This window comes from Panthera leo, chromosome D4, assembly GCF_018350215.1.
Source record: "Panthera leo isolate Ple1 chromosome D4, P.leo_Ple1_pat1.1, whole genome shotgun sequence".
In the NCBI taxonomy this organism is placed as follows: Eukaryota; Metazoa; Chordata; class Mammalia; order Carnivora; family Felidae; genus Panthera; species Panthera leo.
In genome coordinates this window covers 55,226,410-55,254,276 of record NC_056691.1, presented here as the reverse complement: position 1 = coordinate 55,254,276, position 27,867 = coordinate 55,226,410, and the positions used below count along the sequence as shown (strand labels likewise).

The 27,867-nt window shown below is 45.5% G+C and overlaps 1 protein-coding gene across 6 annotated transcripts in view; it reads left to right on the top strand.

Moving 5' to 3' along the window:
* B4GALT1 (beta-1,4-galactosyltransferase 1) overlaps positions 1-25,965 on the top strand; it is a 69,646-nt gene extending 43,681 nt beyond the window's left edge. The window contains exons 3-10 of one of the 6 annotated variants that reach the window (XR_006196123.1): positions 4,598-4,785; positions 7,607-7,729; positions 9,785-9,889; positions 10,130-10,615; positions 18,322-18,404; positions 19,048-19,280; positions 21,857-21,946; positions 25,763-25,965. Coding sequence is in view for 2 of the 6 variants with exons in the window: in XM_042913963.1 (XP_042769897.1) it covers positions 4,598-4,785; positions 7,607-7,729; positions 9,785-9,889; positions 10,130-10,262 (549 nt within the window). In the remaining 4 variants the exon portion in view is untranslated. Of the gene's footprint in view, positions 1-4,597; positions 4,786-7,606; positions 7,730-9,784; positions 9,890-10,129; positions 13,093-18,321; positions 18,405-19,047; positions 19,281-21,856; positions 22,418-25,762 lie in introns of those variants that run through there. The other 5 variants (XR_006196120.1, XR_006196121.1, XR_006196122.1 and 2 more) reach the window with 5 other exon arrangements.
* The last annotated feature ends 1,902 nt before the right edge of the window (positions 25,966-27,867 follow it).

The following is a 27,867-nucleotide window of genomic DNA, read 5'->3' as shown; positions in this document are numbered from 1 at the left end:
AATAAATATTTATTTATTTTGAGAGAGGAAGAATGCACGTGTCTATGGGGGAGGGGCAGAGAGAGAGGGAGAGAGAGAATCCCAAGCAGGCTCCATGCTGTCTGCACAGAGCCCAATGTGTGGCTTGATATTACAAACTGTGAAATCATGACCTGAGCTGAAATCAAGGGTCAGATGGTTAACTAACTGAGCTACCCAGGAGCCCTGAGGTTCCATTTTCAATGAACATACCACCTGACCTCTCTTTAATATAAATGAGGGCTCTAGAAAAAGGTTTTAACAGCCCTAAAGAGCTATTTGATGCTTCTTATGACGTTGAGCCCTGCCATCCAGATTTGCCAGAAAGGCCCTGGGTTTGTCTGAGGGTAGCCTCTCCCTCTTTTCCTCTCCCTGAGGAGTTTGGCCTCAGGCTTGTGCCAGCCTCCTCACTACTCCAGACCAGCGTGCCTGGCCAGATCCAAGCTCCTGTCCTCCCCCGACTGACATTGTTGGCTTTGCTTGACTGACTGATATACCCATTTTTAGGTAAATGCCCAGTCATGAAACGTTTACAGCCATAAAGTTTTACAGAGAAATCATAAAAGGTTTTTCTGTGAGCTTTGGTCAGTGAGATGACTTCCCTGTCCACCTGCGGGAACGTCGTATCGTTTTTGGCCTGTCTTCTTTCTTCCTATCGTCTCCTGTTAAGAGGAGCCAGTTGCCCTAGAAGGAAGGGATATGTGTAACTCTTTTTTTTTTTTTTTTTTTTTAAGCTTATTTATTTATTTTGAGAGAGAGGGAAAGAGAGCGTGCAAGTGAGAGAGAATCCCAAGCAGGCTCTGCACTGTCAGCAGTGCCTGATGTGAGGCTCGAACTCACTAAACGTGAGATCATGACCTGAGCCGAAACCCAAGAGTTGGAGGTTTAACCGACTGAGTCACCCAGGCGCCCCTGGGATACATATTTTTTTTTTTTTTTTTTTTTTTTTTGGGACAGAGAGAGACAGAGCATGAACAGGGGAGGGGCAGAGAGAGAGGGAGACACAGAATCGGAAACAGGCTCCAGGCTCCGAGCCATCAGCCCAGAGCCTGACGCGGGGCTCGAACTCACGGACCGCGAGATCGTGACCTGGCTGAAGTCGGACGCTTAACCGACTGCGCCACCCAGGCGCCCCTGGGATACATATTAACTCTTATCGACCAACATAAGATGAAGCCTACACTGAAAAGCTCAGTTTTTCAGAGGGAACCCTGATCTCGGTGCATCAGTTATTCTTCGTGTGTGACTTCCCAAGCACATGATACATTTCTAAAGGTGTCTCTTTCTTCTGCTGCTGTAGAGATTCTAATCATGTGAGCCACTCACTTGAACCCTAATCCTTTTTAGAAATCCTCCCATCAGAGAAGCAAGATTTAGGAGGGCTCTTGGAGCTGATTCGAAGGACACACACAAACACTAGAGAAGAAGTCTCCATGTTGGATTTCTGGGAGACATATTGAAAGCTCTGCCTGTTCAAGATGGATAGGAAGACCTACTCCTATAATAATGATAGTAGCCAACATTTGTTGTCAGGCAATGTGCAAAGGCATTTTTCATGCATTGTCAAATTTAAGAAAATTCACCTGTTGTCATCCAAGTAACCGAATGAGGAAATGGAGCCTGAGAGGTATGATTTGCCCAAAGTCACATAGCTAGTAAGCGAAGAAGATGGCATTCCTGGGATAAAAATGCACGTGTCTGTCACAACTGTGTTTTTGGCTTGGCTGCACAGTAGTGGTGCTTGATAAATATTTACCCGAGCAAATGAAGTAGCAAAAGCACTGGATGCATGTGCCCAATGAGAAGGGACAGGAATGAGGCCTGGGTGTCTTCCCATCCCCTGGAGAGGAATGAACACCTCCTGTTACTGGTGGGAGGTTGGCAGGCTTGCCAGGACCTGTCTTTCTTATCAGGAAAGTTACCCAAAAGTGTTACACCATTTCACCCAAGGAAGCCTAGAGTTGACTTTTCTATAATCCTAGGGGAGGAAGGGGAAGACATACTTTCCTTATCTACCATTCAGCTGGTCTGATGTTCCTAAGGGCCCTAGTAAGGAATTATACCTGCAAGAAAGAACCCTGCCTTCTCCCTCTTCCAGGGTCACAGAGATGAGGCCAGGATGAGAGGAGTGACATACAGGTCAAGCTATTTTAGGAAACTGCCTAATTTTAAGGGTGGACCAGACACTGAAGTGCCTTATTGAGTTGAAGGAGCTTGTTATACATATGGGGAAAAGGGTAGGATAGATCTGCTCCCTTGGGTTTCTCCTCTAGGCTGCCATTGTTCTTGGGGCATGGTACCAGAGGTGTCCATTCATGGTTCCAAATGTGCAGTTCCCGGGAAAGGAAAAATGCATAGTATAGTCCCAGGTCAAACATCTGCTTAACTCAAATAGTCATGGCTAGCAGACCAGGCCCTGTTGTTTGGGCATGGCCAGCACGAGCTCCCTGCCCCTGTCATTAGAGAATGTACCAAGAGAAAGGAGCATTGGGCAGCTATCCTTGGGGGTCTGCTATACAAGTGTGAAAAGGCTTTGTTGGGACACCCTTTCAGTTGTTGGAAAAGTGTTCAATGGGGTTGAATTGTGTTTTAAAATATTTAGAGAAAGCTAATTCTTAGGGTCTTGATGGGGCTAGAGGAGCAAGAAGGAAAGTACCAGGTGCAGGCCTCTCCCCCCATTGCCAGAAGGCAGAAGGGTATGGCAAGAATGAAGTAAATCTGGGTTGGGATAAAGGTTGTTACAAGATTGTTGAGATGTTTAAATGCACGTCAGACACTTATCCGATGCCTTTCATGTTATATATCCCAATTAATTTTAGCAGTGTGTTGTAATAATAGTAATTATGTTTTATAGTTTCAAATCTGGTTTCTAAACTTTAAACTTCTTTTTGCCTCAGGACTTACAGAGAATTAGCTGAAGGCAGGATTTTGAATGACTCTTAACTGGTGGGGACAACCACAGAACACAGTATGTGCTGTTGGGCCTGGCCTTCTCCTTTCACCATGCATGATTAGAAAGCTTTGTCATGGGCTGAACAAAGGAACTCCTGTGTAAAATACTTCCTTAATCCATTCACTCTTCTCTTGGCTACTCTATCTGACTTGCTAGTACTCGCGTTTCTTAAGTGGTTTCGTTTCTGAGTCACCCACCTGAGGTTGGGTAGCTGTGGCACCATCCATATGCTCTGTACTCACACAGGTAGCCTTATAAAGCACCAGTTTCCAAATCTTCTCTTGTGGGCCTGGAGAGTGGATGTTGGGTATCCCACCTTTGGATTGTGTAGCCACTGTAGGCTCCTGTGAGTATATTTTCCCCCAAAGTAGAGGGCTCTGATCTTGTTGATCCCAAGAGATATTGAGAAGGAGCACTAAATGCGGATTTCACAGTGTTGGGTCCAGCACCAGCTGTGTTGCTTATGTGCCTTAGTTCCTTCCTGGCATCTTTGGGAGGATTCTGGCCGGGATGAGAATACACGTATGGAAGGGCTTGTGGACTGCTAAATGTAAGAGTGGTAGTGTCGATGCTATAACTGTCCTTACTACCCTGGGGCTGTGCGAGTTGGTAAGGACACAGCCCCATGGTGGTGACCCTGAGGGAGCCCTTTGGTTGAAGCTTCCTAGAAGAATTTTCATCTGCCATTGTTTGTTGAAACCCATCCTTTGGTCCATCCATCCATCCATCCATCCATCCATCCAGCAGTTATTTATTGAGCTCTTATTGTATGCCAGGCAGTGTTCTGGGAACTGGGGAAATAAAAGGTTAAAAATTCCAGTTTTCATTGAGCTTCTATTCTAGTGGGGGAGACTAAAAATAAACAAGTAAATAAAATATGAAGTACCTTTGCACCAACAGACTTGGTGCTTCAGGACCCAGTGGTTGGCATCCTGAAGTATGTGTCCTCTGCTCTCTCATACACCCTGTTTCTATCATAATGTGTATCACACTGCTTCCCACCCTACGTTGTGAGCACCATGAGGGCAGAAATTGACTTGGGTTCACCATATTTCTCTGGTACCTAGTTTAATAATAGACATCTTGAAGGGGCACACAATGTGGTGATCAAACCATAATCAACCATACAAAGAGGGGAGAAGGGTAAAAAGTCCAATAGGCACCAGTTTCCTGGGTGTCTTCATGGGAATTAGTCTATATATAGTATGTAAATATATGACACATAGGTCTAAGTACCTTTTCACCTAACAATACTATCTTGGAGATCATTTCCTTTTAGAGCTTCCTTATTTTTTTGAACAATTCTATTCCATTATATGGTTATTACATGATTTATTTAACTGGTTCCCTAGCAAAAGCTTATGTCATTGTTTGCAGTCTTTTGCTGTGATGAAAATCCCGTGGTGAGCAAGTTGTTCTTATTCGCATATTTGCAAGTCCCACATGATAATTCCTAGAAGTGGGATTGCTGACTCAGGGCATGCCATTCCGTATTGATTTGTAAAGTGAAAGCAGAAAAATGAGTGGACTAATGATCCCATGTAGTCGACAAAGTCACCAGTCCCTGGGAGTGTTCTGCTCATTGGCCTTATGGCATCTGATATCACTTCTTTTTTTGTGCACCAGGCTGGAGAAACCATGTTCAATCGTGCCAAGCTCCTCAACATTGGCTTTCAAGAGGCCTTGAAGGATTATGACTACAACTGCTTTGTGTTTAGCGACGTGGACCTCATTCCAATGAATGATCATAATGCCTACAGGTGTTTTTCACAGCCACGGCACATTTCTGTAGCAATGGATAAGTTTGGATTTAGGTAAGAGATGTTCACCAGAATCTGCAGGAAACATGTTTCACTCTTACATGATGACTAGGAAATGCAATTCCTGTAGCCCAGGAGTGTCTCTTTAGGTTCTTGGAGGAGAATTTTTCCTCTGAGAACTGGGTGCTTTTTAAGCCCAAAGTCCGTAAAACTTGAGAAGAAAAGTGAAGTTCAGAAACATCCCTACCTCTACACATCCAGGCAAGAAGAGTTTTTATGTTTGGGATGGCTCTTGCCTTTAGGCTCCAAACAGATGCTGTATTTCCTTGCTTTCTTCTGTCCTCTTCCCCACACAGTTTGGGAAGCAAATTGGACTCATTTTCCCCAAGTAGATTCTTGGGTTTGGGTACCTTGGCAGATATACCTTGGTACTTTAAGAAGGAACATGATACTGTTTCCCTGCAAAGCACAGGCTTCTGTTTAAGCATGAGGACCCAAACTTTCCCACCAAAATGCCCCTAGTGAGGAGGTCAGCCAATGCCTGTCTCTAAGAGCAATAGTATAATGTAAAGCATAAGGTCATAGATGGAAAATAGCCTTATGTAGTCTTTTTTTTTTATCTTAAAAAAATAAATCTGTGGGGCGCCTGGGTGGCGCAGTCGGTTAAGCGTCTGACTTCAGCCAGGTCACGATCTCGCGGTCCGTGAGTTCGAGCCCCGCGTCAGGCTCTGGGCTGATGGCTTGGAGCCTGGAGCCTGTTTCCGATTCTGTGTCTCCCTCTCTCTCTGCCCCTCCCCCGTTCATGCTCTGTCTCTCTCTGTCCCAAAAATAAATAAAAAAATATTAAAAAAAAAAATAAAATAAAATAAATAAATAAATCTGCATTTTGTTCCGTAATTATCCCTGTTTATATTAACATAGAATTGTTTAAAATCACCTATTAGTTGAGTATACTGACCTTTCCCTCCTTGCTCTACGTTAGCTTGAAGCTCCAGGAAGCTGTGCTGCAGACCCCATGTGCTAGGCATCCCCGGCCTGGGTGCGTCGCCGTGGTGTGGCAGGCCTGTGCCAGTCAGCAGTCCCTTGGTTTAGATATGAATGCTTTCTTTCAGACTCCTTTTATTCCCATTTCTTTCTGTCTTCCCTTGCTGGGGGCAGTGAGGGCTATGAAACTAAGGATGGTGTGAGGAGAATTTGACTCTAAACATCACCCTGTGCCCTCTCCCCTCTTCCCTGTTTATGTACCTTCTTCTCTTTAAGAGACACAGGCTCAAACCCTGTCCCCTCTTAATTTCTCCTCTTGAAGCGTGGTGGTAAGGACCTCATTCTTTGCCACAGTACCGTGCTTGTTTTACCCAGAACCAGTCAGGCTTGGGGGATGAGGTGGTTGGTCAGAGAAAACACAGACAGCAAACTGAATCTCATCAGCTCGGCATGTGCTTCCCTGTGAGGTCACGAAGAGTCCCTTTTTTTGTAAAAATGCTGATCGTGACAAACCTTAGTGGCCTGGCCACCTGGTTCAAACCCTCACTTGTAATCAGGTGCAGACGGTTGTGTGACGTGTGTCCAAAGGTGGGTAACTGGGCCCCTAACTGATGACACCTAATTATATATAGATTACCTTTGACTCATTAAAGCAGGCCCTTCTGGATCTTCATGGATACTTCTAGTCCGATGTCCTGAATGTATTTGAAAATAGTCATTGCAGCTTTTTTTCATGTGCTCTGTATGGTTTGGCTGACTTCCCCCTTCAAGTCTGAGTTAGTTTTCCTTAAATTGTGTGATGGATTTTAGTCTCTTTGGATTCCAGTAAGAGCCCTGGTGTGGTTTGGTGCTGCATACAAGGTCATCCCAAAACCACAGCCTTTACAGGACCCATAGGAAAGCCTTTGCCTGGCTTCCGGGTATGATCTGAGTGTTAACATTTCTCATTGGTGCTCCGTCTGCATCCTCCAGAAGCCCATGATTCATAACCATTGAAATAGTAAAATATAGGGGCGCCTGGGTGGCTCAGTCGGTTAAGCTTCTGAGTCTTGGTTTCGACTCAGGTTGTGATCTCACAGTTCCTGAGATCCAGCCCCATGTTGGGCTCTGCGGGCTCAGCGCTGGCAGCCTGGAGCCTGCTTGGGATCCTAACTGTCCCTCTCTCTCAGTGTGTTTTCCCTGCTCACGCTAGCGCCCATGCGCACACACACTCTCTCAAAATAAAGAAATAAACATTAAAAATATAGTAAAATACAAAAAGGTGTGGAAAGATGAGAGCCCTGATGCCCCACTTCTTGAAAATGTATCAAAATAGATTCACCATTATACATTTTGCTAAATTGGGATGTGGTAGAAATTTCCTAGAAAATTTTATTTTGGCAAATTTTCAGAAACGCTATTTTGACTGTTGGGGGTCAGAGTTCAAGCCAGTATACCTGTGGAAGAATGAAAGTTAGACTGGTAGATGGGCTGAGGGTGGAAAGGGAGGGCATGACAGGGTGGGCACAGGGAGGCTTTACCACAATCTCGGTTTCCAGGACCTCCTGGATAAGCATTTCTCATGCAGGAGCAGGACACATGGGAAGCAGGTTCCTGAATGGGGCACAGGAAGTGCGCTTATGCTTTCTCGTCATTGACTAATTTTCCAGGTAACCATAGAAGCAACACAATATTCTTAGAGCAAATTCTACTTTTTGACTTCTGTGTCTTCTCTACTGATATATAAAAACAGAACAAAGAAAACCCTTATAAATCCCCAATTTATAAGTTCCAGAGAATAAAAATAACTTCAGAAGCATTTGTGCTTTGAGCATGCTTTATTTTGAAAGTCAAAACTTACTAACCACTGGTTTTCTTTGTGTGTGTGTGTGCGTGTGTGTTTTTCCCCCAGCCTACCTTATGTTCAGTATTTTGGAGGTGTCTCTGCTCTAAGTAAACAGCAATTTCTCACCATCAATGGATTTCCGAATAATTATTGGGGCTGGGGAGGTGAAGATGATGACATTTTTAACAGGTAATTGTCCCAACTTAGCTGTCTTTCTCCCCTGTCTCCCTTCACTTCCAGTTTTTCAATCAGTGCCTGATTATTCTGCAAGGATTGACCCTTGGGAGGGATGTAGTCCCCACTCAGCCCAAATTCTTAGAAGTGCCCTGCTGTAGGTGCTACAGGTGCTGAAAAATGTCTCTAGGAAGTTTAGCTTTTGTGATTTTTGCATTAGCCTTGGAACATGCAAAATGAGAACCAAATAAAGGGTTGGGTTTACTTTGATTTATCCCACATGCCATTTTGTCCTAAAGAAGTAAACATGCCCTTTGCAAAAATTCAGCATCTCATTGTGGTCCCGTTTGATTATGAAACAAGTTTCTTTGGGCAGGATCCTAAGTTCCTTTACAAAATCTTTGTGCTATTTGTTTATTTTGGAATATTTTTAACAAACATAAAAGAGGACTGAGTAGTATAATGAACTTCTGTGGACCCACCCAGCCCCAACAACCACTACTTTCTACCAGCCCTGTCCGCCCCATCCACACCCCGGGGCTCCTTTATCATGTGCGTTGTCATTGCAGATGGTAAAAAGAAAAAACAAAACAAAACACCAGTGGCATTTGAAACCACATTCTGCCCAGTTCTCCCTGACAGTGGAAACTTCAACCCTGCCATCTCCAGATAAGAAGTAACTTCTCCCTCTGGGAGCTAGTCTGAGCTTGTCACTGAGCTTGATATCAGAATATACCCTAGCTCCTTCCCGAATTGGAGTACCTTAATTTGATCAATTAACAGAAGGTGTCTGTCAGAGCAGCACCCAAGTCAGTCAAGTTTAGCTTTGTGTGAGAACCTGTCATAGACCCAGGTCTTTACTATCAACCTGGAAGAAAACCTGAGGTTTAGAGGATGCGGATTGATTATCAAGCATCTTCAGACAGAGCACTGTGTCACACAGGCCCGATGGGGAGGACACTGAAGCCCCAGACAGGGGGTCCAGACAGAAACAAACTTGCTTCCACAGCACCACCTGGGCAAACCTCAGACCCACAGGATGGTGTTAGGGACTGATGTGACACCACAGACGCAAGCAGTTAAGAGGGTTAGTGGGAAGGGAGCACTGAGAATGGACACCCAAGGGTGGAGGGACTAGAAGGATGGGTGGCTGGGGGAGCAGCTTTCTTGAAAGATAAAGGACCTAACTCGCCGTATGCCAGGCGCTGAGGGAGACAAGGCCAGAAACCTTTAAGTTATCCAGGACCAGCCAGTCCTGCTTTTTAACCAACTTGTGCTCCTGCTGTGTCAAGGCTTTGGTTGTGGTCCTCATTCCTTTCCCCCAGATCTACACAGAACCTTCCACCCTGTTCTGGCTGCCTCTAGTCTTGTTCTCTGCTCTCCATTCTTAACAGTGGTTATCAGAGAGTCCTCCCTTTGGCCAAAAACTTTGGGTAACTGTATATTCTACCCCTTTCAGACACTGGCACTGATCTGAAAAATGGGATGCGAAAAGCCCCAAGAAGGCCTCCATGATTTAGCCTTCACCCTTCTTTCCAGCCTCATCTCTGACCACTTTCTACCCCAGACTCTTTCCACCAGTCCCCAGAAGCTTCTGTTGTTCCCCGAGGGCCCTGTGTTTGCTCTGCCTCCCTGCCTTTGCCTGTGTTGTCCCGACTGCCCTAAATGCTCTGTGGGCACCCATTCGTCTTCATAGCTGGCTCTGCCTAGTCTTGCTCAGGTAGAGTGAGTGGCTTCTCCCTCTGTGCTCCTGCTCCCCACCACCACCTCCCCTCCTCACCTCCATCCTGGCACTGATGGCCCTATGTTCCAAGTCCACATTGTAAGTTCTGTGAGGGTAGACACCCCCAGTGCCTGGCACAGAACACTCCCCCACCAACATAAACTACAGAACCAGTGGTCAAAGGGCACAGGGAATTAGCATGAGTTTTAACTGGTGCCACAGTGAGCTGAGGTATGGGCTGAGTGAGAACAGTGAACAAGATGGCAGATGGGGCAACAGTCTGGGGCTGTTGGACCCAAGCCTTATGGCAGCTTTGCGGTGACGACTTGTCCCTTCACTCCTTGCAGGTTAGTTTTTAGAGGCATGTCTGTTTCTCGCCCAAATGCTGTGGTTGGCAAGTGCCGGATGATCCGCCACTCAAGAGACAAGAAAAATGAACCCAATCCTCAGAGGTGTGTTCTATGTTCATTTACATTCTTTCTTTCCCCTTTCAGGTGGGGTAGGCTATAGGAATGAGGCTCTGGTGAGGGCTCCAGGCCTCAAGGGAAAGGGAGGGATCTGTCCATGAGTTGGGTAGAGTAGACTAGGTGGTGGGGTGGGGGTGGGGGGGCAATGAAGGACAAATGTTTCATGGTTTTTTTTCTTAAGATTTTTGTTTTGACACTAACCCTTTGCCTGTTTTTCTCTTGTAGGTTTGACCGAATTGCACATACAAAGGAGACAATGCTCTCTGACGGTTTGAACACACTCAGTTACAAGGTGTTGGACATAGAGAGAAACCCGTTATATACCAAAATCACAGTGGACATCGGGACACCGAGCTAGCATTTTGGTACACTAATAAGAGACCTGAAAATGGCCAGGGACCTCTGCTGTGTGTCTCTGCCAATCTGCTGGGCCGGTCCCTTTCATTCTTAACAATCAGAGTGATAGGCCCCCTCCAGTCATCATTCAGATGCCTTTCCAGTTGACCAGGACGAGTGGGATATTTTGCCCCCAACTTGGCTCGGCATGTGACTTCTTAGCTCTACGAGGTGTTTGTAAATGTAGAAACTATCAGCCTTTGGGGGAATCTCGGCATGTTCACAGTGTCACCCCAAAGAATCAGTACACAGCCCCAAATTTGGTGACTGTGGGACTTATTTCCAGTGATAAACTCCTAATCTGTTGTGAAATAGGTAAGAATTTCGCTTTAAATTGTGGTATTCTTATTACTTCATGAAAAATCGGAGAGTGCTGCTGAAATCGGATTGGTGTGATGTTTTTTGTTTGCATATTCTAACAGAAAAACGCAATCTCGACCTTTCTCATTTTACTCCTCCCCCACCTTTTAGCAGTATGCAGCTACCACAATCACTTGTGTGCGTATGTCTTTTCTTAGCAAAAGAATTTTAAAACTTGAGCCTTCGACCTTTTGCCCTGCTAACGTGTGAATTCCAAGGCAACGTTAGCCATCAGAGCAAAAGCCTTGAGTGTCCTCAAATTCAGTGGCCTTTCTCCAGATTGTCTGATTTCTGAATGTAAAGACTTTTTTTTTTAAAAAAGCAGTTTGTAGTATTTTAAAGAAAGAACAAATCGGGTTTTATTATGATCTAGCTTGATTTTGTGTTGACCCAGATTTGCATAGCTGTTTAGTGTTAAATCATGACAATTTATTTTTCTGAGCATGCTATATAAACTTGAATTTCCTATGTATTTTTATTGTGGTGTTTTAAACGTAGGGAGGGGATTGAGCATTTTTTAGTGGGAAAAATAACATATGCTGTAGTGGCCTGATTTGGCCGGCAGGTCAGGTTTTGTAAAGAGCAAAATCACTTTTGGGCCCTTTGAGGGCAAGACCTCCCTGGTCAGAGTTATCCTGCTAGACCTCTGGGGGAGGCAAAAGCCTAGGTCTGCCAGGCAGAGCTCCCCACCTCCCTACCCTCCCCAGGTGGGAGGGAACCTCCTCCACCCCTCTTCCCACTGACCCTGGGACCTCCCTTTAGGGCCCTAGGCTGTGGAGTTCTAAATGATAGCAATCAGGTTGTTTACTGGCCCTTAGTCTGGGGAGGAGGAGGAAATCACTGCTCTGGCCCCTGTGGAGTCCAGGGCCACCTCCTTCACTGTGCTAGCCACATTGCCTGGCCTACCTTGCTGGACCCATTCTCCTTCCTCCCCCCTTCTCCTTTCTCCTTTCTGTCTCCTTTCTCCTTCCTTCCTCTCTGTTTTTGTTCCTTTGCCTCTTGCCTGTTCCCTAAAACTTGCCTGTGGCACTCAGGGTCAAACAGACTATTCATTCATTCTCCAGCATGAATGTGCCTTTTAATTAGAGATCTAGAAAGTTCAGCTGAACCCTCCCACACTCCCTCACAACCACTCTGGTGCCTAAAGCTTCCCAGTCCCCTTCAGGTTTTTAGCAGGTGCTCGCACTCCAGGGAGGCTGATCCACAGGGGTGTCTTCCCCAGACCCACCTCTCCTGGGGGAGAGCGAGGACTGCCTGGGGTGGGATGCACAAGGCAGTTGCTACCACTGGCTGCCCTTGTCGGGTCCAGCCTGAGCTAAGGGCAAAAAGAGTCAGCTATCTAATCCCAGGGTTGACCCTTTAGCTGGTGGCAGCCCAGAGCCCCACCACTGGCCTCCTGGAAGCCAGCCCTCAGTGTGGAGGCTAAACTGGTGCCCAGCCCTGGTCTTACCTGTGCCTTTATCGCTTTGAGCATCTTGGATGCTACCATGGTTCTTTTCCAGAAGCCTTTGTATTGGTTAAAAATTATTTTCCACTGCAGAAGCAGCTGGGCTATGCGAAGAGTATTCGTTCGGTCAGTCCCCCGTTCCTTGACAGGGGTGTCAGTGGAACCAGGAATGACCGCCCTGAGAGTGAGTTTTGGGAAATACAAAGAATGAAGACCTCTCCTCTCCTTCTGTCCCCAGATCCTGGCTTTTCCAAAGTGCCTTAAAAGAAGGGAGACAAATATCCTGAGTGGTAACTTCTTTATTATTATACTTTACTCTTACAAAAAAATTCTGACTTTTTTTTTTCCTCCTGTTTTCCTGTTACACTTTCCTTCATGTTCCACTGGAATAGTCAAGTGTATGGTTCGTTCTCAGAACCAAGGGGGCTTCTGCTTCACCTGTTCCCCACTTGCTGACCTTCTGGTGCTTTCATGGGGCCCACTTGGGCCCAAGGTTAGGCCCGGATGCTTGCCTGGTTTATAAGATGCTGTGGGTCCTCTTTCCTCCCTGAGGAGGTTAGGGCTGAGGGCTCAGGGAGCATTTCCTTGACCTGGAAGGTGTCACCATGAAGTTGTTATGTGCTGTGTCTTTCTCTGTTTCTGTCCATCCCGATGCTGGTGACCCCGTGAAGTGGCCTTTGGGAAAGATTAGAAGGCAGAGGTGGCACGAGAGGGTAGAAGAAATGCTGGTGCTGGCTCTCAGTCTGGGCAGGGTCTCTGCTGACCTCAGGGCTGGGCGTGGGTGCCCCACTCAGCCAGTACGGCAGCTGTCCTGTCCCAGAGACCTGTTGTGCTGTGTATTTCGATCTCCCATGTATGCAAATGTATGCGTTTACCATTGTTAAGTGGGAGGGGGGAATGTCTGACCTTGGTGTTCAAAACAGAACTGTATTTTTGTCTTTAAAATCCAGTAATATAACGTGAATAAATGACCTTATCTTTGTAACCTCAGGTGGTTTCTTTTCTGATTTAAGTAAGGGGTTTGGGCTCTCCGGGCCCGGAGGGAAATGATTGGGACTGCCTGCTGGGAGGATCAGAGGAGAGCAGAGGTCTGCCACAAGGGGGCGGGTCATGGCTGGGGGTGGCGGTGGTCCCTCACCTGACTATGTTCCACACACCTCACTGGAATCAGCCATTTCCCAGTCCGAGCCTCATTTTCTTACCTGAAAATGGAAATAATAGCACCTAGACTTTCTGAGGCTTAAAAGAGATGATGGGTCTAAAATAATGACTGGCACCTCACAGGAACTTACTACATAGTAGTTAGTACCACTTCAAAATAGAATTTCCATTAGCAGTTCTCTGGCCACATTCTGCTGTATTCGGCAATCACCATGAGAGTCCCGAGATCCTTCGCAGAGCCATTTACACAGGTGTTCGCAGAGTAACTTAAATGGTACCATACGAAGTGAGATTTCTTTTCAGTCCCAGGACATTTAAACAGATGTTCTACAGGGTCTTAGTTGTGACTCAAGGACTTGAGACAGTAAGTACCCTGTGTGCCTTCTCCTTCTCATCACCCCCAGGATCAGGTACCAGCAACGTATTAAGGTGCTGGTTGGATTGACTTGGCATCTGGAAGAAATGTGTCAAAGGAGACCGGTATGAAGGAGAGGGCACCCTTGCTGTCCAGGTTGGTGGAGCTGTGAACGTGGGACCAATTGGGAAACAGGAGCAGTAAGGGCAGCACTGTATAGCCCCCCAATGCTATCTGGCTATCCCCACCCATCCTTGTGACTGCTGAAAGGACCCCTAGGGGCCTCAGACCTGAACAGAGGTGGTCTTGGGCTCAGATCTGACCTTTGAACAGGAGACTCTGGTCCTTTCAACAAAGTGCTGCCTTTGCAAGCTGTAAGGTCTGGGTGAAGTGGAGCACCTTCTGTCCCCAAAGATGCACATATCCGCACAAATACATACAAACTTACATGCATAACATACCTGACATGTGCCTATGAGAGACCAGAGTGCCTGGGTTCAAATCCAACTGTTGCTTCTTCCTAGTGCTGTGATGTGACCACTCCAAATCTGGAGGCACCCAGGACCTCACCAGTGGTGTTTTCCCTCCCCTTCCCTGCCTCACCTGAGCAAAGGTGTTTGGAATGGCAGCACTGGGAAGGAAGGGGGCTTGAACCCCCATGGTGGGCTCTGAGGGGGCCAGGAAGGGATGATGGCAGGAGGAAGGGGGCCACAGACAGGCTCCTGGGGGTTGGCCATTTCCTTGAGATGTGCTCTGTCTCATCTCCCACTCCACATGGACCAGACCAAGTCTGAGCCAGGCAGAGCTCAGGAGTCATGCAGTGTGGACTGGGTGGGCACCAGGCCCCCCTACACAGTACTTTTCTTCCATGGGAGACTGTGACCTGGATGCCAAATCACTGACTTACAAATAACTTTTGGAGGCAGGGCGGTGGTGCCCAGGTCACTGGGTCCTTGTGGAGGCATGCGAGTGGAACCTCCCGAAAGTAGGAGTATTTGCTGCTGGTGACCAGAGGGAAGCTGTGTGTAGGGAGAGGTCAAGGAAATGAGAAGATGCCCAAGTTCTAAGTGTTACCAAGTCTTCACCACACTTCCAGTCTCCCCTCCTCTTGTTTATTCCAGGAGGTGAGAGTTTGCACATTCCTAGGGGCCGATTTCTTAGAACTGGAACTTATTTACCCTGTCAGAAAGGAAATGAGGTTTGTCTGGCTGAGCCAGTCATGCCAGACAAGCCTCATTTCCTTCTCTGGCAGAGTCCCCGGGCGGGGAATGTAGCTATTGCCTTCATCTGGGCTCAGGGACCTGTACCCGGGCTGTGAGGCAGAGAAACCTTTGGGACATGGTTGTTATGGGTAGTTACAGGGTCAGTAGGCCAGAAACCACAGGGACATGGCACCACAAGGACGTCTGCCTTTGAGCAAGATGTGTGCCAGCTCACCAGGCAGGGGGCTTGGGAAGATGGCCAGGAAAAAGCCATGTAAACAGTGATCATTACTTCTGGCTCTTTCTGCCTTCCCATTCACTGTGTAACTCTGGGCAAGTGGACTTCCGTCTCTGAGCCCTTAGTTTGCTCTTCTGTTTTAGGACTTGCTCTCAGACTCCACCCCTGGTTTCCCCATAGTTCTGCCCTTCTCCCAGTAGGAAGTGCCTTGATTTGGGTTTCCTTTTTGTCCCTGAGGTTAACCCTTCTTATCACCTTGAAGGAAGTCACTTTATCTCTGAGTCTTCATTTATAAAAATAGCAGGATCGCCCGCCTGCCCTGTGCAAATCACCCACACTGAGATACCACTTTACACCCATTAGGATGGCTGTTATCAAAAAGCCAAAATTAGCATTGCTGAGCATGTGGAAAAATTCCAACGCCTGTGCACTGCTGGTGGGAATATAATATGGCATAGCACCTATGGAATATCTCATGGTGATTCTTCAAAAAATTAAACATAGAATTGCCATATGATCCAGTAATTGCTACTTCAGGATATATACCCAAAAGAAATGAAAGCAAGGACTTGAACAGATACTTGTAAATGCATGTTCACAGCAGACTTCTTCACAATAGTCAAAAGGTGGAGATGACCCAAGTGTCTATCAAGGGATGAATGGATAAACAAAATGTGGTGTGTACATAAAATGGAATATCATTCAGCCTTAAAAAGAAAGGAAGTTCTGACAAATACTACGGCATAGATGAACCTTGAAGACATTATGCTAAGTGAAATAAACCAGTTACACAGGGACAGATATTACGTGATTCCACTATGTGAGGTACCTAAGTAGTCAAATTCACAGAGACAGAAAGTTGAGTGATGGTTGCCAGGGGCTGTAGGGGAGAGTGAGTAGAGGGAAGAATGGAAGTTAGGGTTCAATGAGTACCGAGTTGTAGTTGTAGAAAATGAAGTTCTGGAGATGGATGGTGGTGATAGTTGCACAATAGGAATGTACTAAATGCCACAGAACTGTGTACTTAAAAGTGGTTAAAATGATAAACTCCATGATATATATATATATATATATATATATATATATATATGCTATAGAGTGAGTGTGCCCCCCCGCCCCCATTCACGTTGAAACTTTATTCCCAGTATGATGGTATTTGGAGCTGAGGCCTTTGGGAGGTGGTTGGTTAGCTCATGAAGACAGAGCCCACGTGCATGGGATTAGTGCCCTTGTAAATGAGACCCGGAGAGCTCCCTCATCCCTTCTGCTACATGAGGTTAGAGCAAGAAGGCGCAGTCTGTGAACCAGGAAGCAGCCCCTCACCAGACATCAAATCTGCCAGCACCTTAATCTTAGACTTCCCAGCCTCCAGGACTGTGAGAAATGAATTTCTGTTGTTGATAAGCCCTCCAGTCTATGCTATTTTTGTTACAGCAGCCTGAAAAGACCAAGACGGCATACTTTACCACAGTTTTTTAAAAAGGAGGCAGCTCCCTGTGGCCAAACTTGACCTCATCTTGCTCTGGAGGTGGCTGAGGATGGTGGTGTGGGGTCCAGCACCCACCTGGAGATTTCGCGTGTGAGAAGGGCTGGCCATGTGGGGAGTGCCACCTGAGAATCTGCTAATAGTGGGCACTCAGCTTGGTTGCTGAATCCAGCTTGGTGCTCTGCCCCAGATAACCGGCTTTACAGTTGCTACCTTTGCCCAAGACTAATATCCTTCCCTAAAGAAACTAGATGCAAAGCTGCCAGGGGGGGTTGGGGGAAGAAGGGGAAGCCTGGACTCAGGCAGGTTATCATGACCGGGGGACAAGGAGGCGCTTACTCCAGAGTGCCCCCTTGATTCCCATTTACTGTTGGCAGAAACTAGGGGCCAAGCTGGAGGCTTTTTAAAAGAAGAAATGACAAGCTGGGGCCAGATTACACCTGGGGATAACATAGTCACCTAGATAAATTCTGTCTAGATGAAGGGGAAGGCCCCTAAGGGCCAGGAGGGAGAGCACAAGTGAGTTCTGAAGGGCAGGAGGGAGGGACACTTGGGAGAGATGGTCCTAGACTTGGTGTTGGTGAGGGTGGGGGAACCTCCATCCCCGTGCTACTGCATTGTACATCCTTTCTGGGAGTGGACTGTAGACAAGTAAATCTTAAAAGTGGACCTACCCCTTGACCTTGCAATTCAGCTTCTAGGAGTTTATCCGAAGAAAGCAAAGCCATGCACTAAGATGCAAGTGTGTACCCTGCCACTGCTTGTAATACTGAACACTTAGAAGCCACCATCAATGGGGGACAGTGCTAAATAAATGAAGTGCATCCCAGCAATTAAGTACAGTGTGACCATTGAGAATGATGAAGTAGATCTATATTTATCGATTGGGAAGAGGTATAAGAAAAAAAGGAAACTACCGAATGGTTTTTCCATACATGGCAGGGAAATGTATGAATAATTTAGTGCAGAAATTACTCTGTAATTGTTTGTGGGGGCAGATGCACGAGCGATAAAATGAAGAGATGATCTTCCCTTTTCTGCACAGACTGTACAGCCAGGCTCCTCAGGAGTAACCATCTTTAGTGTTTCAGGGGTTGCCTGAGGGCTATTAACAGCGCTGTGCTGGCCCCATTGAAAGAATGAGCAGGATTGTCCCCTGGGGGGTTGCATTCCCTGCAAGTGCCCAGACTTGGAAGGAAGATGGGGGCTCCCCCTACAGGGGAGTGGTGCAGGCCTGTGCCCAGTTCCCAATGTGGTGGGATGTGGCATGCTGTGGTGATGCTCAATGGAGGCTGGACAGGAGCTCAACTTGGGCTGATGAGCCTCTAGCTAGTCTCTCAGATTTAGAAAAATCAAGTTAGGACATTTGTTGCCACTCTTTCCTGTGTACAATTGAACATTCACGCCTGTTATATTTGGATAATAAAAATGTCAAAGAACAGAAGAATGGGAGGGGACACTGTGCCCTGGCTCCTAAGGAGCAATATGGGCCCGAGACCCCTGATCAGGACCCTGTGAAGAGTGTGAGCCTAGGAGGAAGTGAGGGAGACCCCCAATGCCCATGGATCTTTGGCCCCAGAATCCAGGAGCTCTGCTGCTGAGGGAGGCCCTTGACATCTGGATTTTGACACAGGTTTGGGCATGGAGCTATTGTAGACTCACGTCCGGTCCAGATGTGAGTACTGGACAACTCCCTGCCTGGAGGGCATGTGCCAGAGGAGGGGGGATACCAGGCCATGGTACGGCTCTAACTTTGAATCTTTATCTGGTAGGGTGCCAGGAATTGTGTGCCCAGCCCTGCACCACCCTGCTCAGCTCCACGGGGCTCTGCCAGGCGGAACTCTCCGCACCTTGGGTGAGTGAGCTACGGGAGGTTATCTAGCCAGGGACTTGGGCTTTTGGCGGGGACTTCAAAGTGCTCCCTTTGTGTGAAAGTGTCCTGTTGCTCTGTAAGTGATTTTGGCTTCTCTGATAACAGCAGCATAGGAGACAGGCCAGCTGCAAGATCCCAACTCTGTAGTTTTGCAACCTCACCAAAGGCAGTGAGGGAGGAAGCGTGGGGGCTGCAGATAGACGTGGTGAACTGCTGCATGTGGGCCCTTATCGGCGCACCTCGTGCTTTCCCACCTGCTCTGTCGTGCTCATTCAGTAATCCCCATGGCGGGAAACTGAGGCTCAGGGAGGTCATGTGACTTGTACAAGGTCACACAGAGTCAGTGTGTGACCCACATCTCCTGAGTCCCCAGTCCAGGACTCTGGCCATTGAACCATGAATCCAGCCACTCATCCAGACTCTGCAGCACTCTCTCTGCAGTACAGGTGGGAACGGGAAGCAGCAGGCTGAGTGGTGCCCCACCCCAGCGGGAAGATGTGGCCCTTACTTAGAGCCTGGCATCAACAGCATTTTGCCAAGGCAGGTGCAGTGTAGATTGAGCACTGGGCCCAAGAGCATGGTTTTTATTTTGTGTGTTTTCATTTTGTTTTCTTTTCCCCCTTAGTTTTAGAGGACTTGGGAGTCTGGTGTACCGCATGACAGCAGCTCCTGGACCAGGGACAGTAGTGCAGCCGCAGTCTGGGAGACACATGGGGTGGTTAACGCACCCACGAGGATGCACGAGGCCCAGGTCATGGGGTACAAGGAAGGAAGAAGGGAGACCCCTAAGGGCTGAGGAGCCGCGTGGCTCTGAAGAAGTGGGGCTGCTTTCTGCCTCTGGAAGCATCACTCTGGGAGGTGACAACCTGGTTCCCAGACTGTACAGCTCTTTCATCCCAATGCTCAGTACCTGTCCCTACCCTGGGCCAACACCCAGTGTCCAGGAGGGATCACCACAGTATCTTCCCAAGGCTGCGGAGACCGGCGGCGGCGGAGAGTGGAGAGAGAGGCCCAGGCTTCTGCTCAGCCCTCCTTTTTCCTTCTTGGCACCTATCCTCCCTTCCTATCCACGCTCTCCCCAAAGGAGGGGAGCTGCCACACCATTCCCAATCCTCCCGGACGTTCTTAGCCAGTGGCACTTTCCTAAATGAAGCCAGGGCCGTGTTTTGGTCTGATGACTCATGATTTTTAGACAGGCTGAACCAAAAGTGTTAAAAAGCGGGTCTTGGGGTCTAACTTTATCAGATACCAGCCCTCAGTGCTTCATGTTTCATGGGATTTGCTCTGGATGGAAGCTGACCTAGCCACAGTGAAACTGTGATAAGGGGAAAAGACCTGCTGGTGAGGACAGATGACTGTCCACCATGACTGTTTTGTCAGAGCCCAGGCTCAGAGGCCAGCCTGGGCTCTGCCTGTCAGCCGGATGCTCTGTCTCGGACTCATGTGCTGGGGCTCAACTCTTGTCTCTCACTGACCCTGGGCTTGGTGACTGGTGGGCTTGGCGGATGAGCTTGGCCCTGCTGTTGTCCAGGGCCTGTGGGCACTCTCTCACCGTCTTGGGTCTGCTGGATCTTGCAGGTTCACTGCCCACACCCTCTAGTAGACTGTTCCAAGGCTTTTCTTCATGGGAAACAAGGCCTGCCAAGCCTTTCCCTGGCCCACCACCAACTCTTAAGTGAGGACATTGCTGGGGGTGCTTTGCTTTGGGCCGAGGCAGGCAGTAGAGGGACCTAAGGAAGCCCTGGACTAGCAGGCCCGTATTGACTTGATGGGTGACCAAGGCCAGAAACTGGGTGCGGAGGCCATGAGGTCCCTTTAAGACTGCCAGCCATGGTTCTAGGAAAACTCTCCAGGGGGTTTTATTGCCCCGGCTCCTTCTGCCCATTTGAGGTTGCTGCTGTGGGGCTTAACACAGTACTGAAGGACAGAAACAAAGGTCCCCTTGTCCATCCAGGAAACCAGGGAGGGGGAGGGTGGAAGGAAAGACAGCTTCCGGCAGTCCTGAGGCATTCCCGGGGGCATAGATCACAGTCCAGAGGGATCTAGGCCTTTGCTGCAAGCCTTCCTGGAAAGCCCTGTTGCTCTTCCTTCTTCGGTCTGCCTCACCACCTGGACTGAAGCGGCAAAAACACAAAGTTCAGCTCACAAAGTGAGACACAAACTTGTCCCAAGGGTCTCTGGTGGCCTACCTCCTGTTTTCTCCCCAACACTGCTGGAGAAAGACCCCAAGGGAACATTAGAGCCTCAGCCTCTCACTGTGACCAAGGAGAGCTCCAGCCCTGAGCCTTCGTGCGGAGATGTCAGCCTCCTGCTCAGGTTCCCCTGCTGGTAGCGTGCCAGAGGGCCACTCTTCTAAAGGAGACGTGGAGTCTAGCTGCAATTTACAGGAGAGAAGAGAGACCCAGCTCTTTAGGGGGCTTTAGGGCTTATGGGACAAGGCCACTCTACTTACCTGGAAGGCAGTCATCATCTCAGTGGATATAGCCTCTCCCACAGGTGCTCATAGCACTCCCCAGTTCACAAAGCCTTCCCATAACTTCTGGTCCTGTTGGCTCATGACAGCTTTGGGAGGTGACTGGGCCACTGGCAGAATTTAAAGGATATGGACTTACATTAAAGCCAGATATATTTGGGTTCAAAGACCTGACCTCAGGATGCCTGGCTGGCACAGTTGGAAGAGCATGCAACTCTTGGTCTCAGGGTCATGAGTTTGAGCCCCATGTTGGGTGTAGAGACTATTTAAACAAACAAACAAACTTAAGGAAAAGAAAAAAAGACCTGACTTCACCACATAGCCATTGTAGGCCACTGGGTAAATTGCTTTTTTCCCCATACAGATATCCCATAATCCCAGCACCATTTGTCCTTCCCCCACTGCTCTGCAGTGCCACCTTTGTCATGAAGCAGATGTCCTGACCTGTGAGGGTCTATTTCTGGACTCTATTCTGGTGTGTTGCTCTATTAATCTATCCTGTGGCAAACCATATGGTCTTAGTATACCTTTCAATTACTTTTATTCCCTTTCTTCATGAGTGTCTTGGCTATTCTTGGCTGTTGCATTTCCATATGAATTTTATAAATTTTTAAAGTTTATTTATTTTGAGAGAGACAGAGACAGCACGAGTGGGGGGAGGGGCAGAGAGAGAGAGGGAGAGAGAGAGAGAGAGAGAGAATCCCAGGCAGGCTCTGTGGGGCTTGAACTCACAAACCGTGAGATCATGACCTGAGCTGAAACCAAAAGTCGGGCTTTTGACCGACTGAGCCATCCAGGTCCCCTCCATATAAATCTTATAATCAGCTTGTCAAGTTCCACCAAAAATCACCACCACCATCACCCCACTTACTGAGGTTCTGATTGAAATTATGTTAAGTCTGTGGATCACTATAAGGAGACTTGATACCTTTAAAACACTGAGCCTTCCCCTTTCACACAGATGGCGCCAAAGGCAAAGAAGGAAGCCCCTGCTCCTCCCAAAGCCAAGCCAAAGAAAAGGATTTGAAGGCCAAGAAAGCAGTGCTGAAAGGTATCCACAATCACAAAAAAAGATCCACATATCACCTACATTCCGACTGCCCAAGACACTGTGTCTCTGAAGGCAGCCCAAATATCCTCAAAAGAGGGCCCCCAGGAGAAACAAACTTGACCTCTATGCCATTATCAAGTTCCCCCTGACTATGGAGTCACCCGTAAAGAAAATAGAAGGCAACGACACACTTGTGTCATTGTGAATATCAAGGCCAGCAAGCACCAGATCAAAGAGGCTGTGAAGAAGCTCTATGACATTGACATGGCCAAGGTCAACACTCTGATGAGGCCCGATGGAGAGAGAAAGGCAAATATGTTTGACTGGCTCCTGACTATGATGCTTTGGATGTTGCCAACAAAATTGGGATCATCTAAACTGAGTCCAGCTGGCTAAATCTAAATATTAATTTTTTCACCATAAAAAAAAGATTAAATAAAACATTGAGCTTCCAATCTATAAACACAATGTAATCCTCTTTTGACTTAGGTCTTTTTAAATCTATATTTAGAGGTCTTTACACATTATTATTTTTTCCTAGCTATTTGATATATTTATACTGTCATAAATAATAGCCTTTTAAAATTTATTTTTCTGTTGTTGCTGGTATATGGAAATGCAATAGATTTTTGTGTATTGACCCTGTATTCTGTAATCTTGTTAATTAATTCTAATAATTTTTCTACATTCTTTTGGATTTTCTAAGTACACTTTCTTATCATCTGCAAATGAGATGTCTTCCTTTCCAATCCTTATAGCTTTTATCTCTTGCCTCCATTACAATGTTGAGTAGAAGTAGTAGAGGTAGGGTTTTCCCCCCTTATATTTGCTTTATGTTTTGATTGTTCTAAATCCAGATATGTGAAGGAAAACCTTTACTAATTCACCATTGAGAATATTTGCTGGGGACGCCTGACTGGCTCAGTCTGTAGAGCATATGACTCTTGATCTCAGGGTTGTGAGTTTAAGTCCCATGCTGGGCATAGAGCTTACTTTAAAAAAAATGATATTTGATGTAGTTTTATGTAGCTATTTGTTACCATATTAAGAAAATTCCCTCTGTCCCTTTTTTGCTAAGAGGTTATTTCCCCTAATTATGAATTGATGTTGAATTTCATTAAGTTTTTTTTAAAATTTCTTTTAACGTTTATTTATCATTGAGAGACAGAGAGGCAGGCACGGAGTGTGAGCAGGGGAAGGGACAGAGAGAGGGGGAGACACAGAATCCGAAGCAGGCTCCAGGTTCTGAGCTGTCAGCACAGAGCCTGACGTGGGGCTCGAACTCACAAACTGTGAGATCATGACCTGAGCCGAAGTCAGTCACCTAACCAACTGAGCCACCCAGGTGCCCCTTATTAATTTTTTTTAGCATCTATTAAAGTGATGATGTGATTTTTCTCCCTTATTTTTTTTTAAATGTGTATTTATTTTGAGAGAGAGAGAGGTGCATGGGCCAGAGGGGGAGGGGCAGAGGGAAGGAGAGAGAGAATCCCAAGCGGACTCTGTGTTGCCAGCACAGAGCCCAATGTGGGGCTCAATCTCATGAACTGTGAGATCATGACCTGAGCCCAAATCAAGAATTGGACACTCAACTAACTGAGCCACCCAGGCACCCCTCCCTTATTATTTTAATGGAGGTGAATTGCTTGAATTGGTTTTCAAATCTTAAACCAACCTTGCATTCCCTAGAACAGAACCAATTTAGTCATTATCTATTAACCTTTTTACATACTGCAAGATTTGGTTGATTAATCTGTTGTTTTGGATTTTTACATTTATATTCATAAATGAGATTGGCAGGTAATTTTCCTTCTCATAAAATCCTCTTCAGGTTTTCATATCTCTGAAGGAGTTATTTTTCCTTTTCATTTCAATCTTATATAAGTCTGTTCAAGGAAAAACATTTTGGGTTTGGTTCTATTGTACTTTATTTCCATTTCATTCATTTCTGATCTAATTTTTAAAATTTCCTTCTACTTTATTTGGGTATAATTTTCTTTTCTTCTCATGGTTTGAGATGAAAGCTTAGCTCTTGATATATATTTAAATACATTCATTTATAAATTTCCCTCTAAGCACATATTTAATTGTATTTTACAATTTTATGTGTCATGTTTCTTACTATATAGTTTCTACTTAAAATTTTTTTTCTAATTCCAATAGACTTTTTTTCTTTCATCCAGTGATGAAAGACATAGAAATATACTTTTTAGGGGTATATGACATAGAAATATGTCTATGTTCTAACATAGACATAGAAATATACTTTTTAGGGGTACCTGTGTGGCTCAGTTGGTTGAGTGCCCAACTCTTGATATTGACTCAGGTCATGATCCCAGGGTTGTGGGATTGAGTCCTGTGTCAAGCTCCATGCTGAGCATGGAGCCTGCTTGAGATTCTTTCTCTCTCCCTCTTCCTTTGCCCCTCTCCCCTGCTCATGATCTCTCTCTCTTTAAAAAAGAGAGCAAGGAAGAAAGAAAGAAAAGCTAAAAAAACACAAAACACCAAAAACAACTAAGCCCTAAAAAAAAAATGTACTTTTTAAATGTCCTACCATATGTGGAGATATGGTCATGTGACTGCCAGTTGATTCACAAGTTGGACGTGGGCAATCAGAAACTCCTCACCCTCTCCCCTGTCCTTGGAATGCACACTTGAGCCTACTATTCCAACAGTGGAAGCTGTTGCAAGGACATAGCCTTGAGAAATTAAGGTGTTGGCTGAGACAATCTGGACAGTATACATGACTAAACCCAGATAAGGCCTCTACATAAACTTTTTTTTTTTAACGTTTTATTTATTTTTGAGAGACAGAGACAGACCACGAGTCGGGTAGGGGCAGAGACAGAGGGAGACACAGAATCAGAAGCAGGTTCCAGGCTCTGAGCTGTCAGCACAGGGCCCGTTGCAGAGCCCAAACCCACGAGCAAGCTTCCACATAAACTTTAAGATTTGGCATATGGGTGCAGAAATCTACTCCTTTTGAACTGGCCTAAGACAAGTCTCATAAATAAATCTCCTTGCTTATTCAAACTGCCACTTACCAATCTGGAGTGGTCTGACTTTTTCTTCTGTCTCTCCCTGCCCTTTGTGTACTGTAGCCACACCCAGGAAGCTCCTACACTTAAAAAAAATTTTTTTTTTACATTTATTCATTTTTGAGAAACAGATAGAGACAGAGCACAAGTGGGGGAGGGGCAGAAAGAGAGGGAGACACAGAATCCGAAGCAGGCTCCAGGCTCTGAGCCGACAGCACAGAGCCCGCCGCGGGGCTCAAACCCATGGACAGTGAGATCATGACCTGAGCTGAAGTCAGACGCTCAACCGACTGAGCCACCCAGGAGCCCCCAAGAAGCTCCTAAATTTTTAATCAGTACGTGGGGTTTCAAAATGTATCAGACGTTTTGTTTGTTATGGCTTCCTAGTTCAATTTCACTGTAAGCAGAAATCATCCTCAGTATGATATCGATCCTTTGAAATTTATTGAGACTTCTTCCTTTGTGGCCCAGAATATGGTCAACTTTTGCAAATGTTCTTCTATGCATAAAAAGACAATGTAGTCAGAATTTTGGAGGACAGTATTCTGTGTATGCCCATTAGGTCAAATTTGCTAATTGTATAGTTCAAATATTACATAGCCTTAATAAATGTTAGATATCAATTCTTCTATACCCTTTACTTGTTAAAAATATTGCACTATGATTGTGCATTTTTCTGGTTATTCTTGTAATTCTACTGATTCCTACCTTTCATGTTTTGAGGCTATATTATTAGAAGCTTCCAAATTTAGAATTATTATATTTTCTTGGTTTACAGCTTTTGCCTTGAAGTCAACTCCATCTGGCGATTAGATAGCGGTGATAGTTGCATATCTTGTGAGTATACTAAAAATAAATTATTAAGTTGTACACTTTAAAAGGTCTGAGCAAACCTACTTTCTCTGATATTGATATAGCTACATCTGCTTTCTTTTGGTTAGAATCTTCTTGTTCTATAGTTTTCCATCCTTTAAACTTTTCTGTATCCTTATGTCTTACCTGTGTCTCTTATAAATAGCATATAGTTGTTTTTAAACCCAATCTAAAAATCTTTGTATCTTAACTGGAGAATTTTTTCCATTTATATTTGGAGTAATTATTGATATATTTCAGTCTAAACCTAATGCTTTTTTCCCCTTGTATTTGAGAGATGGTCGGGGGCCACAAGCGTGAGCTAGGGAGGGACAGAGGGAGGGGGAAAGGGAGAGAGAGAATCTTAAGCAGGTGCCACACCCAGTGCAGAGCTGGATGCCGGGCTTGATCTTGTGACCATGAGATCATGACTTGAGCCGAAATCACAAGTTGGCCACTCGCCCACTTGAGCCATCCAGGCATCCCTAAATCTATCACTTTATGAAGTGTTTTCTATTTGTCTCACATGCAACTATATTCATTTTTCTCTCCTTCCTTGACCTATTTTTTTAATTGATTATATATTTTTAACTTTTCAATGTTTCCCCTCTGTTGGCTTGGAAATTATGCATTCTTTTACTATTTTTTTAGTAGTTATTTAGAGGGATTACCAAATCAATCCTTGATTTTTTGAAGACTAATAGGAATTTACCTTTTTCCAGAACAATGCAAGAACCTTGGAACACTTCAACTCCTTTTATGCCTTCTTGACTTCTATGTTGTTGTTGTCATGCATTTCAATTTCACTATATTTAAAACCTCCTGACAGGGGCACCTGGGTGTCTCAGATGGTTAAGTGTCCAACTTTGGCTCAGGTCATGATCTCATGGTTTGTGAGTTCGAGCCCCATGTTGGGTTCTGTGCTGATAGCTCAGAGCCTGGAACCTGCTTCAGATTCTATGTCTCCTCTCTCTGCCCTTCCCCCCCACATGCTCTGTCTCTCTCTCAAAAGTAAACATTAAATTTTTTTTAAAGCCTCACAAGAAATTATTATTGGTATTGTTTTACAGTCAGTATCAATCTGAGTTTATCCACATATTTACCATTTTCATTGCCTTACATTCTTTTCTGCATTTTCAAGCTTCCATCTGGAATCATTTTCCTTTTGCCTGAACAACATTTTCAGTGTGGCTCACTTGGTAGCAGATTTTCTTTTTCTATTTGTCTGAAAATGTCTTTATTTCACCTTCATTCTTTCTGGATAAAACTTTTAGAACGCAAAATTCCAAACAAGTGCAAAAATAGAGAGGCCGGTGTAATGAACTTCTGTGCCCATAATTAAACTTCAATAATTATCCACATGTACTCCATTTGTTTCACTCCACCTATCCCCACCCAGTCTCAGATTATTTCAAAGCATATATCTGATATCCTAATGTTTCATCTGTAAACTTTTCATCTGTAAATATTTACTATCTATCACTGAAGGATAATACTCTTTTTAAAAAACCAAATAATAATAAAATTCCTTAATATCAATTATTCAGTGTTCAAATTCCTCCAATTGTTTCATATGTTTTTATTTATAATTTTCTGAATCAGAATCTCACCTTTATTCTTGAAGGATATTTTCACTGGATATAGAATTGAATTTGTCAGTTATATTCCTTCAGTGCCTTTAAGATATAATTCCGTTGTCTACTGGTTTCATTGTTTCTTATGAGAATAATTTTTTTTTCTTCTTTTTTAAGGTTATGTATCTTTTTTCCCTCTGGATGCTTTTAAGATTTTCTCTTTGTCACTGGTTTTGATTGGCTTTTCTGTGATGTGACTAGGCATGGGTTTTCTTTTTATTTAACCTATTTGGGTTTCCAGGACTTCTTGCATACCTGGCTTGATGCCTCCTTCCTTTTTGGAAAGTTTTCAGCCATTAACCCTTCAAGTTTTGCTGTCTCTTCTTCTTTTTTATTTTTATTTTTAATGTTTACTTAGTTTTGAGAGAGACAGAGCACGAGCAGGGAAGAGGCAGAG